Source organism: Myodes glareolus, chromosome 6 (assembly GCF_982192425.1).
Source record: "Myodes glareolus chromosome 6, mMyoGla1.1, whole genome shotgun sequence".
NCBI classification, from domain to species: Eukaryota; Metazoa; Chordata; class Mammalia; order Rodentia; family Cricetidae; genus Myodes; species Myodes glareolus.
Window position 1 is genome coordinate 49,426,162 of NC_142031.1, and position 16,074 is coordinate 49,442,235.

At 44.5% G+C, this 16,074-nt stretch overlaps 1 protein-coding gene across 3 annotated transcripts; it reads right to left on the reverse strand.

Moving 5' to 3' along the window:
* Positions 1-854: 854 nt before the first annotated feature.
* Positions 855-14,673, reverse strand: LOC125404136 (uncharacterized). Of its 3 annotated transcripts, XM_087907200.1 has the most exons (5): positions 14,415-14,673; positions 12,381-12,503; positions 5,823-5,949; positions 5,565-5,625; positions 855-3,020 (listed from the first exon to the last, which is right to left on the reverse strand). In XM_087907200.1, exons 3-5 carry the CDS (start codon positions 5,854-5,856, stop codon positions 1,523-1,525), a joined length of 1,593 nt encoding a protein of 530 aa, XP_087763326.1. In that variant the 5' UTR covers positions 5,857-5,949; positions 12,381-12,503; positions 14,415-14,673; the 3' UTR covers positions 855-1,522. The 3 variants fall into 3 exon arrangements, with proteins under 3 accessions (XP_087763326.1, XP_087763325.1, XP_087763324.1); XM_087907199.1 differs by lacking the exon at positions 12,381-12,503 and having other exon boundaries at positions 14,415-14,670; XM_087907198.1 differs by lacking the exons at positions 12,381-12,503; positions 14,415-14,673 and adding an exon at positions 14,129-14,408.
* Between the last annotated feature and the right edge of the window lie 1,401 nt (positions 14,674-16,074).

Consider the following 16,074-nt stretch of genomic DNA (forward strand, 5'->3'; position numbering starts at 1 on the left):
GAGGTTTAATCCCCAGCACCCCAGAAGGGAGGCTCAAAACTACCTGTAAGTCCAGTTCCAGGGGACTCAATGCCTCATCAGGCATCAGGTACACATATGCAGGACAGACATGGATGCAGGCAAAACACTACTCATGAAATTTTAAAAGTTAGAAAGGGAAGGAAGATGAGACAGATAGACAAGACAGACAGACAGACACACACACACAGAGGTGGGGGGAGGGAGGCAAAGAGTTTGGGGAAACATAATACAACTACCTATAGCTTGCCTGGTAGGTTGCTACTCACTCCAAGTTTACTAAATAGTCACAGAGATTTCTTCTGGGTTCAATGGTTAAATTCTATGATTAACAAGATACAATTTCCAAAAGCGGAGCCCAGTTTCCCTGGGAATACCAGAAACTAAAATATAGTCCAGACAGTTCTGGAAACTTGGAATCCTTCCTACTAGCTTCCCAAGTAGGATTACATGCTTGTGCCACCACACCCAGTCGTGACATTCATAGTGGATCTCAGCCCACCCGGCATGGCTGACCCGAGACAGCACTCAGACTCAGTGGGTGAGATTGTCACATTAAAATCAAGTATCTCTTTAAATGGAACTTATTTCCCAAACTTTAAATTTCTTAAATTTTGAGTTGAACCAAGAAATATTCCCACAAGCTTTCCAATGCCAGGAGTTCTCTCAATACATTCTTTCAAATGCTACCAAAGGAGACCTCACAAATTCTGTACTTTAGGCTACCCTCAGTGAGTTCTTTCATTTCTACAACAGGGTAACTGAAAGATTTGTAAGATTCCCTATGTCTTACTCACTGTTCTATTGCTGTGAAGAGACATCATGACAAAGGCAAGTCTTATAAGAGAAATCATTTAATTGGGGGTTTGCTTACAGCTTCAGAGACTTAGTCCATTGTTATCACGGCTGGGACATGGTACTTGGGCAGTAGCTGGGAGCCACATCCTGAACCATAGGTGCAGAGCAAGAGTGAGTGGATCTGGCATTGGCTTTTGAAACCTCAGAGTCCACCTCCAGTGTCACACTTCCTCTAAAAAGTTCACATCTACTCCAACAAGGCTACATCTTCTAATTCTTTCCAACAGTGCCACTCCCTGGTACTTGAGCATTCAAATATATAAACATGTCTGGAACATTCTTATTTAAGCCATTACATTATACATGAAGGGTTTCGCTCCAAAATGACTACTACAATGTGTTTTGAGGGCCCCTTAAGAACTAAAGGCTGTCTACATTGTGTGCATAAGGTTTTTTTTTCCAGTGTGAGCTATTTTGCATCTTCTCCAAAATGAAAAGAACACATTAGACTTTGTCACGTTCCTTGCAGCTTTTCTCCAGTGTGTCTACATCCATGTATTTGAAGGGAACTTCTAGAACTAAAGCCATATTGATTCAAAAGAATAGCTTCTCTAGAAATTGTTTGGCATTTTCCCACACTGATAGCACAAACTGTTTCATGTTGTTTGATTTCTGTGAGAGCTAAGCAAGAGAAGACTTTCTCGTGCTATTTACAAGCATCTTTATTTGTTCTGCCATGAATTGGTGTGTGTCTTCGCAAATGAGTTGCACTGGAAAAGCCTCTACCACACGTCTCACACCGATAGGGTCTCTCGCTGCTGTGGATTCGCTCATGCACTCGAACCTCAAAGAAGCGCCGAAAAGCTTTCCCACACTGCTTGCATACATGGGGCTTTTCCTCACTGTGCATTATTTTATGTTTTCGAAGAGAGCTGTCAGAGCTAAAACCTTTCCCACATTGCAAACACACAAAGGGCTTCTCTCCAGAGTGATTCCTTTCATGGCTCTGGAGGGAAGATGAAGACGCTAAATCCTTCCCACACTGCTTACACTTGTAGGGGTTATCCCCAGCATGCATTCTTTTATGGAACTGAAAGGAACTGTGATTATTGAAAGATTTCCCACATTGCTGGCATACATACAGTCTCTCTCCAGTGTGGGTACTTCCATGTCTTTTAAGGTTTCCAGAACTACCAAAGGTTTTCCCACAGTGCTCACACACATAGGGCTTCTGACCAGTGTGAATTCTTTCATGTGTTTTTAGGGAACTGGAATAGGTAAAGCCCTTCCCACACTGTTTACAAACATAGGGATTCACACCACTGTGAATTACTTTATGCTTCTGGAATTGATACCAAAATGTAAAGGAATTTCCACACTGCTCACACACGTGAGATTTTTCCCGAGTGTGAGTGAGTTCATGTGACTTAAGGTAACGAGAAGCAGTGAAGGCTTTCCCGCATTGCTGACAGACATATGGTTTTACACCAGTGTGAATCCTCCTATGTATTCGAAAGTAAGTAGAATCAAGGAAAGTTTTCCCACAGTGATCACACACATAGGGTTTGTCACCACTGCGAATTCCCATACGTCTTCGAAGGCAAGCAGAACGAGGAAAAGTTCTCCCATAATGATTAGGCAGAAAAGGATTCTCACCCGTGTCAGTGGTCTGATGTCTTAAAAGGTTACCTAACCGAGCAAAGCCTTTCCCACACAGTTCACACATGTAGGGCTTCTTAACACTGTGAATCTTCACATGTCTTTGTAAAGGGTTGGGATGGGTGAAGGCTTTCCCACATTGCTTGCGAGCGTAAGATATTTTTGCATGGGCTTGTTCTTCATTCCTTTGACCAGATTGGAGACAAAGAAGGTCTTCTTTGCAGTTCTTATTTTTAGAAGGTTTCCCTCCAGTGTGAGCACGTTTATGTGTCTGAAGGGACAGAGGAGAGCTGGAGCTGCCTTCAAACCCCTTATACAACTTCTGTCCATAGTCCTGGTCTTCATGAGGTTTCTGTCCTTCCTGATGGTTCAGGGGCACATCTAGAGATGGACGACCAATGCTTCTTTCTCCACACACATTCTTTTCACATGTGGCAAGTCCTGGACAAGATTTCAGGTTCACAGAAGACTCTGGAATACAGCTGAAGATTTCTGGATACTGAAGATTTTCTTTATAGTCACGGAATTTCTCTTCCAGTTGACTGCTGCAAAACAGGTGAAGAGCACATGACTAAGACTTTGTTTACTAACGACTGAGGGAAACAATGCTGGCTTCATGCTGAGAAATCGCCTGTTACATGTTTGGACTGCAATGCTTTAAGAGACCACTTGAGGACAGCTATAGCAGAAACAATGCTATTGATGAATGGTGGAGTATGTTTTCTTGAGAACATTAAATATTTACATAGCATTTCAATACAAATTTCAGTCCAAATCTTATGCATGTTTTGGATGTGCAATGGTATCAGTCAAAATCATCTTTTTTTTCTTTTTAAATACTTGCATGTGCATGAAATAAACTGACAATTAGCTATTCCTCACTTGGCTCCATGACTGGGGGATAAATCAATACAACATTAAGTATGAACAACGTGTACATTTATTGTGTTTGTGGATATGCATGTGTGCTATAGCACGAGGGAGGAGCTCACGGCATCTTTCAGTAGTACTGTTTCTTTCCATGTCATTGAAGCAGGGGCTCTCTTAGAAGTACTTAGAAGTATAGGGATTACAGATATGTGTCACTTTATACGGGTTCTGGCAATTGAACTCAGGCCATTGTGATTGCATGGCCATCCCTAATACTGGCAAGGGAATCTTTTGGTCCCTCTGTATCCCATTTGAAATGCTAAAGTGTTCCCTGCTTAGTTTTCTGTCAACTTAACACAGTGTAGAATCATCAATGAGGAGAAATCTCAGCTGAGAAAATGTCTTCATTAGATTGTCTTTAGGCAAAATTGTGGGGGCATTTTCGTGATCAATCATCATTGTGGGAAAGACTTGCCAACTGCGGGTGGTATTGGCCCCAGGCACCAGGTGGTCCTGATTATATAAGAAAACAGAAAGAAAAAGAAAGAAAAGGAAAGGAAACAGTCTGAGCAAGCCCTAGAGAGCAAGTGAGGAAGGAGTTTCCTCCATGGTTTCTGTCTCAGTCCCTGTCTCTGGGCCCCTGCCCTGCCCTGAGCTCCTGCTTTTACATCCCTTAATGAAGGACTATGATCAGGACATATAAGCCAAATAGAAGCCTTTGCTCTGTCTACATAGGAAAAGGTGGGGCCTCAGGGACAGTGGACTCCTTAGCATATTGGTGATACCAGTAGGGTGGGACAACCATTCAGGACAATACGTGATAATGTGGAACTGGCCTGAGTCTGACAGACGATCTATTTGTGTTGCCAGTAACGGAGCTGGTGTTTCAGTCCGGGATGTGGCACACTGATTGTTATACTGCTGGAAATTTGTTTTGATTTGCCTTGATTTTGACGATGCCCTGGTTCTTTCCTCCTAGAGTAAAAAAGTATGTAGCTGATTAAATGTTTTTGGATATTGTAGGGGCCCACAGTTTGGTAAATTTCGACTTTTGTAAGAAACGCTGAATTTTTAAGGAGAACTTGGACTTAAACTGTTGACATTTATTAAGACTGTCTTTTATGTTTTAAATTGTGACATCAATATTATCATGACATCTTGTGAACAAACATAAAGGGCAGGTTACGGTTTAACACTGAGGTCTTTGTGTGTAATGAAGACAAGGAGTCAATTTTCCTGATGTGGGATTCCCCTCTTATGCTATGAATATGTTTTATTACCATTGGCTAATAAAGAAGCTGTTTTGACCAATAGCAGGGTGAATACAGCCAGGGTGGCAGAGACATAGAGAGCAGGCAGAGTATGAGAGACTCCATGTAGCTGTCAAAGGAGACATACGCTGGATCCTTACCAGTAAGCCACAGCCTCGTGCTGATACACAGATTAATAGAAATGGTTAATTTAAGATGTAAGAGTTAGTTAATAAGAAGCCTGAGCTAATAGGCCAAACAGTGTTTTAATTAATTTAGTTTCTCTGTGAGTATTTGGGTCTGGGCAGCTGGGACATGAACACACAGTCTCTGGCTACATTTTGCCGGTTAGTATTTTGTCAACTTGACAAAACCTAGGGAACTTTAGTTGAGAAAATGTCCCCATCGAACTGGCCTGTAAGCAAGCCCGTGGAACATTTTCTTAATTGATGATCAGTGTGAAGGTGTGTAGGTCACCGTGGGCAGTGCCACTCCTGGGAAAGGGGTCAGGAAGTGTATGAGAAAACAAACTGAGCAAGACAGCAATCAGCATTCCTCCACGGCCTCTGCCTTCAGGTCATGCCCAGACTTCCTGCTTGACTTTATGCCCTGATATCCCTTGATCATGGACTTCAAACTGCAAGGTAAAATTCACCATTTCCACTCCAAGTTGCTTAGGTTCATAGTCTTCATCCCAGCAATTCAAAACCAAACTAAGACGCTGGGTATGGCATCAAGTGTATGAACTATGACAGCACATCACACGTGACAGCCTCATATTCTAGTTCTCAAAATTAGAATGTGTGCTGTGGACTATTGCTGATTAAAATGTGTTAACATTTTAATTTTTTGGAAAAAATTTCCTGAGACAAAATTAGTTTGATGCTGGATATCACATACATCTTTTACTTCTTCATAAAATGTTCTATCACAACAGAACTATAAAATGTGGTTTGGGAAACAAATTACCTTAATTTTCTGCAGAGATTTTCATACTCATTTACAACCTTCTGGTTTTCCGACTTGTTTCCTAAAATGTAGAACAAGAGAAATTGTTAAGAATTAATAACAGAAAAAAAATTAGACAACAGCTAAATTGAAGGCATAAGTGATCCCATCTGACACATTCACCCCATCCCCCTTCCATAATCCAGTTCATACATCAGCACGGATAAACTAGACACACTTGTCCTGTGATGGACTAGGAAAGGCAATGCTCAGGTGTACCTAGAGAAGCCAGGTTCCTCAAGGTGTCCTGCATCACATCTTTGTACAGCTTCTTCTGGGATGGATCCAGCAGAGCCCACTCCTCCCGGGTGAACTTCACAGTCACATCTTCAAAGGTCACTGGCTCCTAAAAGCACACACATACATTTCCAGGACAGTCAGTCTCATGATACTGGAGATGCACACAGGATTAATAAGAAGTTGACATGACACTGTGTTCCACAAGTGTCCAAGTTGTCTTGGTCATCACTGTACTGCTCACACAGACTAAGATTCCCCAGACACAAATGCTGCACGTAAACTGGAGCCTTCTGGGAAGGAAACATCAGGACAGTGCGAGCTCTGTGCAGATAATCTTGCTAGTTTCTCTTTCTGTCCTGCATCTTCCTAACAGCGCTCATCACAAAATCTGATTGTCTACTACTCACCAGGGACTCGATAGCAACTGTCCTTAGAATGTGTGTGCTTGTTAGGTGGTGGTGGCATACACCTTTAATACCAGCACTTGGGAAAGCAGGGGCAGGTGGAGCTCTGAGTTTGATGCCGGCCTGGTCTACAGAGGGAGTTCCAGGACAGCCAGGGCTACACAGAGAAACCCTGCCGCAAATAACTAACTAACCAACCAACCAACTAACTAACTAACTAAATAAATAAATAAAATATAAATAAATGATGAATTTTTAAAAAATGTGTGTGCTTTGAAATGCTGGACAAAACAATTCTCCCAGTGAATGGGAAGTGAGATCTCGAATGACCCCTCCTCCATAGCTGTGAAGAATTAGGGAGATTTCTCAAATAGTAGATGGCAACTGTACCCCAAGTTAAAAACAACACCATCTTCTCCCTAAGAGTCTAGCAACAATTTCACAGGATTGTCAGAGGAATGCAATTTGTTTAAAACCCAGCATCCTCTCTAGATGAAGAGGATACATCACTTGATTTGGTGGACAGTATCTGTACATCTTTCTAAAACCTTGACTTGGTGTACTGTGCTTGGAGAGCGTGACCGTGGCGATCGTGTGCGTGGTGAGCGTGAGTGTAGCGAGCGTGAGCACACCACAGTGCTCTAGTGAAGATCAGCAACAACTGTGGGACTTGGTTCTCTCTTCCCATCTTAGCAAGGGTTCTGCCCATCAGGGTTGCATAGCAGGTGCCTTTCCCTGCTGAGCCACCTCAGCAGGCCTCTAGTTAATACTTCTTACAACTAGAACCTAGTTAGGAACCTAAATACATGGTCTGTCTTTGCACTAAACTAAAAGCCAGGATTACAAAGTATATAGCTGGGTTCTTTGGTTCATCCCTAGTCAAACACCCAATAGGCCCCCTGACAAGTAATTCATTTATTAGTGACTTATTTTACTTTTTGTTGCTACATCACCATGACCAACTGCAACTTGTGCAGGAAAGCGATATTATGGATTACAGTTCACAATCAGTCATTGAGGGAAGCCAAGGCAGAAGGCTCAAGGAAGGAACGCGAAGGCAAGAACTGAGGCAGAGAGCAGAGATGAACACTGCTCACTGGCTTGCTGGGCTATCCTCCCTGTACAAGTCAGGCCCCATTGATCTGGGATGGCAACACCCACATTGGAGCAGGCCCTCCTACATCAATTAACAATCATGGAAATGCCCTGAAGACATGTGCACAGGCCAAATTGGTGGAGCCAATTCCTCAGCTGAGATTCCTATTTTCTCAGGTGTGCCAATTTGCCAACCAACCGAGCCATCTCACTGGCCCATGACATCATTTTTATTTGAGAAAATTGATGTATAACAAAACAAGGAATGATGGCACCTCTTAGATTCATCAACATGGCAACACGTCATCTCTAAAATTTCTGGAACACATATTAAAGCAAAATACTCGACCAGGCAGTAGTGGCTAACACCTTTAATCCCAGCCCTTGGTAGTTAGATCTCTGTGAGTTTGAGGCCAGCCTGGTCTACAAGGTGAGCTCCAGGACAGCCAAGGCTGTTAACACTGAGAATCCCTGTCTTGAAAAACAAACAAACAAGGAAAAAAAAAGGTGAATACATATGACTAAGTTTACTATAATTATATATATATGTTTATTATATATGTCGTCTCCTAGTTTCCCAGAGTCAGAATCAATAGATACTATGGTATCAGTCAACGTGCTGATTAAGAATAAGCTACACCAGGAGGAGCTGAATATAACCACCATTAAAATTTTAAAAAACATAACATTCTTTGCAATGCAAAAAAGCGGCAAGGGGCTGGCGAGGGGCTCCGTGGTTAAGAGCCCGGGCTGCCCTTCCAGTGGATCTGCATCCTTTCCCAGCATGGTTAGGAGCCCGGGCTGCCCTTCCAGCGGATCTGCGGATCTGCGTCCTTTCCCAGCATGGTTAGGAGCACGGACTGCCCTTCCAGTGGATCCGCGTCCTTTCCCAGCACTCACAGCACCCAGCGCCATTTCAATGCCCTCTCCAGCGCCCTCTCCTGGCGCCAAGAGGGTTGCAAACACCATGTGCCGCAAACACATTTATACAGGTAGCACCCACAAAGAAAGCAAAATATTTTAAAGCATTTTTAAAATTGCTGTTTTACAGGTACAAAAGAGGACAAATAGGAGCTGGAGGGAGAGCCCATTGGACAAGAAGCCCTGTTGCTCTACCGAAGGACCCGTGCAATTCCTGCACCCATATTAGGCAACTCACAACTGCCTATAACTCCAGCTCCAAAGGAATAAAATGCCTGTTCCTCTCTGGGCACCCACACTCATCTGCACATGCTCACACAAAGATACAAACATATATGTCATTAAAAGTTAAAATAAATCGCTGGGCGTGGTAGCACATACCTTTAAACCCAGCAATAAGGAGGAGACAGAGGCAGATGGAGCTCTGTGAATTCGAGGCAAAGCTAGTCTACAAAGTGAGTTACAGGATAGCCAAGGCCATTACAGGGAAACCCTGTCTTGAAAAGCCACACACACACACACACACACACACACACACACACACTAACAAACAAACAGACAAAAATAAATCTTAAAAAAGAACAATAATGGGCTGGAGAGATGGCTCAGTGGTTAAGAGCACTGTCTGCTCTTCCAAAGGTCCTGAGTTCAATTCCCAGCAACCACATGGTGGCTCACAACCATCTGTAATGAGATCTGGTGCCCTCTTCTGGCCTGTAGGCAGAGTACTGAAAAAATACTGTATACATAATAAATAAATAAATCTTTAAAAAAAAAAGAACAATAATATTTCAGGGATGGAGGACACGGCTTGTTGGTTAAAAGCACTTGCTGCTTTTCTAACACACCAGATTGATTTTCCAGCACCAACTCTAATGATAGGCATCCAAAAAGGCCCTCTTCTGACCTTCTTGGGTTCCCACACACATGTGCAGGCAGACACGTGGACAGGCACACATACACATGACAAACATACACACAAATAAAAATAATTCTTTTAATTTTTCATACAAAATATTTTGACCATATTCTTTTTCCCTCCCCACCCTTCTTCCTGGGTCATCTCCACTTCCCTATCCCTCCAGCTTTAAATCTGTCTCTCTCTCTTTTAAACAAAAACGGGAAAAAAATATCAAAACCAAACAAAACAATAAAAATCACACCAAGAACACGGACTCAAATCCCTCCTTCTCAAGACTTAGAGATCTATGTTGGTGGAAAAAAAATTTTTTTAAGAGCCAAGGGTAGTGAGTGACTCCAAGGGACCGACATCCGCCAAACACAACAGGACTGATGCACATAAGAACTCAGAGAGACTGACAGCATACAAAAGACCAAGTCAGGAAAGATTACAGCATGGGGAAGAAGTGGGTACGATGTCCCACTCCTAACCAGGCAGCTAGGAGAGGGAAAGCTGCCTATTTCCAACAGAGCAACTCTGGGTTGAAGTACTTACTACAGGGCATCCCCCATGTTCAGGAATAGTGGACAGCTGTGCAGTGAGTTTGAGACTCAGCCTTAAATTGAAAAAAATCGTTACAAGAAGGGGGAAAAAAGGATATTCCAAAAGGATCACGGGAAGTGATTATAGACAAGAAGCGAAGGTATCTCTAAAGTTGGATAATAAGTTACTCCCCTGACTAACTCAGTCTAACTCAGAGACCAGCAGGGAAAGAGAAACAGAGGGGTTGTGCTTGCTCTCCTCCCAGTGTTGTTGGGAAAAACAAAGGGTTTTGCGCCCTTAACAAAGAGAAATCACTGTTCTAAGAGAGAGATCTTTGGGCTGAAAATGGTTAAGAGGGCTTGCTGCTCTTCTGGAGGACCCAGGTTCAAATACCAGAACCCCTACAGGTGTCAACTCCACGTGTTATTATTTGCCTCACTGTGCTTGTAATGTGGAACAACAAACATTGCAAACACCCTAATAATTTTGTTTTCACTCCCTTTGGAAATCCAAACTTTTACCTTCAATAATAAACACTGAACTCAACAGAAGACAGACAATACTTAAGTAGATTTCCTTTTGTCCTCTTCATGCCAGTGACTGCTGACCAATACTCACTCTGATCCCAGAGTTGCCCATTCCTCACTGTAACCCCAAAGACAGGATAACCTCAGAGAAAACTGCTGTCTGATCTAGCCACTTACTGCGACACCCTCCCCTTCTCCTTCCTTCTGTTTTCCCATACTTAGCTCTGCTTTCCCCTCCCTAAGAGAGGGCAGCCCTCTTCAGTCAAACTGTAGAGAAGCTTGCAGACCTACTGGGGCCTACTCCTTACTGTAACTCTCCTTCCACACGTCATCATGACCTAGCTCCATCACAAACTTGCTTTTTAAAACAAGAGTTGGAAAGACTTCAAGGACAGTGACAGTTATGACAGAGGTCAAGTCCACTCACCCATCCCTTTTCAGTGAGTCTGGCAACATCAGAAACACTGGGAACGTCAGAGATTTATTCCCAGTCCTGATAATTCTGGGCCCAAGGGCAAATCACAGAATTTAGAGGAAGCAGTCCTTGAATCAGTGACTCTCCTAGAGACAAGGAGGGAAGTGGGCGGGGACTGCTCTTGGTTACTGCAGTGCTGAATAACACCTTAGTGACAGGGCCTGCAATCTTGACCTGATTTGTGACACACAGAATACCAGAGCCCGGAAAGAGGGACCTTTATAGAAGAACAGCTTGTTTACCTAGGCAAACACCCACCATCTGCCAGCACGCCAAGAGACATTAACTACACCAATAAGTAACAACGCCAGAAAATATACCAAATCATACAAGAACTGCCAGACACAGGCCCTTTTGATCCAGAAACAGATGGAACCCCCTAACTTGAGACTGTAAAACACCAAAGTGTGGCAGGCCTGAGTCAGGACAGGGTCAGTTGTCAAAGGCCAGAAAACTTCTCAACTCCTTGCTAACCATGTCCCCCAACCCAACCTTGCTCCAGCAACTTCTTCATGGCCAACACTTAGCCCACTTCAAACTCCCCATCCCACAGCCTGCCCTCCCAGTGGACAATTGACACCTCCACACCTGCACTGATGAGAATTCTGGTCCCTCCAGACTTCCCCTTAGGCCTCCCTCAGCTCTCCACCTGGGACTTCAGCACAGACTCTGGTCCCTGCAGCCTCTTAACCATTTCCTAGCCATTCTGTGACCTGAGCTGTCTGTCCCTGTGTGAACTGCCAATGTGTGATCTGCTGGTTAGTGTTAGTGATTCAAACTGGGATAAAAGGGCCAGGTGTGGCTGTGCACGTCTTTCACCCCAGCACTTGGGAGGGAGAGCCCGCCAGGCAGCCCTGTGAGTTCAATGCCAGCCTCCTCTACCTACATAGGGAGTAGCAGGACAGCAAGCGGCACATAATGAGTGGATGCTGTCTTAAAACAAACAAACAAATAACAACAACAAATTTAGGACAAAAGGCCAAGCATGGTGGCACATAGCTTTTAGCCCAGTACTCTGAAGGTCAGGCTGGCAGATCTTTAAGGTTCAAGTCAGTCTGGTCTCTATAGTGAGTTCCAGACCAGGCAACACTACATTGTGAGACTCAGTCTCAAAACACAAACAAGTTAAAAGATTGGAATAAAAGCACTTGGATTGCCACTGCCCAGGTGGAAAGCAAAGTCAGGCTTATTTGGTAAATTACCAACACCACCAAATGCTGGTGAATATGAGTGGTCAATAAATTCTGACTGTAACCTGCCTGACTCTGAAACAATGGACACCCTACCTCCATGGGAGTTTTCTCAGGAATCTCAAGTTGAAAGAAGGAAGAGGTGCCAGTCAGAGAGGGAAGCTTCTCCCTCAGAAAGGGATTTCACACTCTCCTAACACGTTATCGGAACCCCTGCCAGGGAGAGATTAAAGCCCAGCACTGGTGGGTGAGCAGAGGGCAGAACCTCACCTTGACTTGCACTGCTTACACATGTATGTCCTTGGTCCTCTTTAAACTTTCTCACTTCAGGGCCCTGAAGACAGACTTAGGGGCCTCGCTAGACCTCTCTGCTCCTCTCCCAATGTGCATATTGACTAGTCCTATGAAATTTGCTTTCCCAAAGCTTGGCATTTAGACAAAAGCCAACATTCCCTCGGAAACTTGAGAAAAGAGTTCTCACCTGCTTAAACTTGAAATCCTCATTACGGCTGGCAACAAGGACCTATGGCTCTTCCATTCACATACGACTTCGGTGACTCTTAGCATACCAACGTCTATGCTCGCCTCTAGGCTCCGCCTATTCCTACACACAGATACCTGTTATACCTTTGGAAGCAGCCTATCCCAGCTCAGGGGCTCCCCTCCCCCCAGACACTTCTTCCCTTAAAACTGTGGAACTATCCCCCCTCTTAGGTTCTCTCTGCTTTTCCGCCTGGGCAGTTTGTAATAAACATTTCCCTCTTTCCCCCACAGAGCAGCTATTCTGGTTTGTTTACTGCAACCGTTTTATTCACAAACACTGAATGTGTCTTTTCTGCTTTTTGCTAATAACTTGGTTCTTTTTATTGGCTGGACCTGACTTGGGACACAGGTTGGGATGCCAAGTTCAAGAACACAAAGGAGCAGTTATAGGTTTGGCAGAAAGGGAGCTGAGGAGAGACTTTTTTTTTTTTTTTTTTTTTTTTTTGGAATCTGCCACAGGCAGCCATGTTGAAGTCCTGAAGGGAGAAACAACCTTCAGCTCTGGAGGAGTGAGGGAATTTACCTGCTCAAAAAGGTTTAGGACGGGTGCAGGAATATTCGGTGTCCCCAGACCTAACCTAAGAACTGGCAGTGTGAAAGAGTAGTGGGGTTGACAAAGACGAGAGCCCAGGAGCAGGGTATGGCGGTGTACCCCTTTAAATCCAGCTTTGGGAAGCAGAGGAAGGCAGATATCTGAGACCTAGGCCAGCCAAGTCTACAACACAGGTTTCAGGACAGCCAGGGCTACACAGAGAAACTCTGTCTGGAGAAACCAACCAACCAACCAATAACAAAGATTAGAGCCATGACTCTAAGCCATCCTGCATCTAGTCATTACAGAAGGGAAGGCAAAATTCAAGAGTCTACAAAGGTTTGGTTTTCCCATTTTAAATGTAGCTGCTCTTTGGGTGGGTAAAAGTCTCTGGCCATGAGTAACTGAGACAGGCTGTGCTGACCAATAGCCCCTAGCCATAAAGAATTGTTCAACCCTGTCTTGACCATTCCTCTTGTCCTGCAGATACAATATATCTTTGTAGAAAACAACTCCCTCTGCTCCCAGTCAAACCAGAAAGAAAAATATCTCTAACTTTCTGGTAGCTACTTTTGTGTATATACATGTTCCCCACATTCTCTCAGGCAGCCTTTCTCAACCTTAGTCAGGACCCCTAGGGGTCCAATGGCGCAGGGGTTCCCTATCAGATGTCCTGCATATCAGATATTTACCTTAGGAGCCATAACAGTTGCAAAATTACTGTAATGAAGTAGCAGCGAAAATAGTTTTATGGTGTGTGTGGGGGAGGGGCGGTCACCACAACATGAGGAACCCTATTAAAGGGCTGCAGCATTAGGAAGGTTGAGAACCACTGTTCTAAGGGCATCCAATCTTTGTTCCGGAAAGATTGGTGCCACTCGATGCTCCAAAAAATCGGTCTCTGTCAGTTGAGATGAGTCTGCCTCCTTTTCTTGTCTTTCTTTTCCTTCCTTCCTTCCTTCCTTCCTTCCTTCCTTCCTTCCCTCCCTCCCTCCTTTCTTTTTTTTTCTTTCCTTTCTTTCTTCTTTGAGAGTCACTGATGCTCTGGGACACTGCAAGTAGCGTGGCGAGATTTTAGGGGAAGGACAAAGCAGCTACAGAACCAGTGTCCTAACCTTCACCATCTAAGCAACTCCACCTCCACCTACCCGCACCTGAGCCCGGGTCCAACTCCCAGGCTGGTTCCGCACAGCCTTCTGGCGACACCGCCCAGACTGCAGGAAAGGCTGCGGGCGTCCCACTGACCCGATACGCCGCAACACGGAGCGCTCAGCAACGGACAGGACCGTGGTTCTGCCTGTGGACCCAGCACCACCCAATCGGACCCGGAGCCAGAGGAGACTCAGCTGCAAAGTCAGCTGCCCTGGAAGGCCGGTTCCCACGGCAGCTTCCATATTCAGCATCCCTCCGCCCTACATCCAAGATTCGGACCGAACGAACCATTTCCAGGCAAGGAGTGTCCTGGTGTCCTCCTGGCGCTTCTGTTGTCAGTGAAGGCGACTCTCATTTCTAGCCCCGGGACCTAGGACGTACTTGCTAAGAACACAAACATGCCTAATGTTGGGGGTTAAGGAAACAGCCCTAGGTTAGGCAAATTCCCTCACCTAAGAAGCATACTCTTCATTGGACACTTTAGGCACTAAAGTAATAACCTTTATTCTGATAGGCCAGCAAGCCTTTGGCTCAGGTCCTGAAGCTCTAATGACAGGAGACACAAGTTTTCCAATAGTGAGTAAATTACACACTCTAGGTCCTAGCTTTCTGTCCCTGACTGGGGGGGAGGGGTATAATTACTATTACTTAAGCATAATTTGTTCTGGCCTCCACTTGCTCGGGAAAATTCCTACTTCTTCCCCCTCAGAGTGCTATGACAGCAAGAGTTTAAAGAATTCCAGACTCGGTGACCATGGAGACAACTCAAAGGGCCGCCTTGAATAGGCTGGTCCTGCTGGAGAAGGAGGGCGGGCCTCATTAAAGGAAATGCCCTGCCCCCATCACCCCACAGCCCACATGTCACCACCAACCTTCCCAAGACTTCAGCAAACCTTCCACCCATGGAATTTACAAAAACAGGCAACCTGGTTTACCCTTGCGATTAACAGGGAAAGAGAGAGAGAGAGAGAGAGAGAGAGAGAGAGAGAGAGAGAGAGAGAGAGAGAGAGAGAGAGAGAGAGAGAGAGAGAGAGAAACCAGTTTCTGAGCCTCTTGAAGCCAGGACCTCCCTCTCCCTGCTCTGCTGTAAAAACTGATTCTCAGCCCCTGCTAGGTGGTTTCTCAGACCTATGAATGTCCACTCTCACTAAGTGCTAGTCGGGGTTCTTTAGTGTGACAGAACACACACAATATGTATATGTTGTTGTTGGATTTTCTTTTCCTCTAGTCCCACGTTGGAATGCCAGCATGTTTGGTTTTTTTACTCTTTTGAAGGCCCATCACCCAGTTCCTAAATAAATCACACAGGGAGTCTTATTCTTTCTTATGAATGCCCAACCCTAGCTTGGCTTGTTTCTCGCCAGTTTTTCTTAAATTATCCCATCTACCTTTTGGCTCTGGACTTTTTTCTTTTCTTACTTATGTAATCTGACTTTCACTCTTACTCTGGTTTGGTGGCTGTTTGGTGGCAGGCCCCTTCTCTTCTTGCCCCTTGATCTCTCTTGTTTCTTTTCCCAGACTTCTCCTTCTATTTATACTCTCTGCCTGCCAACCCGGCCTATCCTTTCTCCTGCCTCGCTATTGACTGTTCAGCTCTTTATTAGAACTTCAGGTGTTTTAGACAGGCACAGTAACACAGCTTCACAGAGTTAAACAAATGCAACATAAAAGAATGCAACACATTGTTTTATAGTTAAACAAATATTCCACAGCAATATGTGTGTGTACATATGTATGCATATTAGGGGATTTATTAGAATCATATTTTGGCTGTGGTCTAGCTAATCTATTTCAACAATGGCTAGCTATGAACAGAAAGTCCAAGAATCCAGTAGTTGCTTAGTACACAGGTGAATGTCTCAGCTGGTCTTCAGTAGATGCTGGAATCCCAAGAGACAGGTTCCAATGCCAGTGAAGGAAGGGACCTGATAGCAAGGCAAGAGCAAGC

What these genes read in the sequence shown, in the direction of transcription:
- LOC125404136 (XM_087907198.1), bottom strand. Translation starts at nt 14,377, where the DNA reads ATGCTGAATATGGAAGCTGCCGTGGGAACCGGCCTTCCAGGGCAGCTG. An exon ending in GAGGAACCTGGCTTCTCTAG is followed by an intron (nt 5,626 to 5,822) that starts GTACACCTGAGC and finishes TCTACATTTTAG; the next exon opens with GAAACAAGTCGGAAAACCAG. An exon ending in AATCTCTGCAGAAAATTAAG is followed by an intron (nt 3,021 to 5,564) that starts GTAATTTGTTTC and finishes CCTGTTTTGCAG; the next exon opens with CAGTCAACTGGAAGAGAAAT.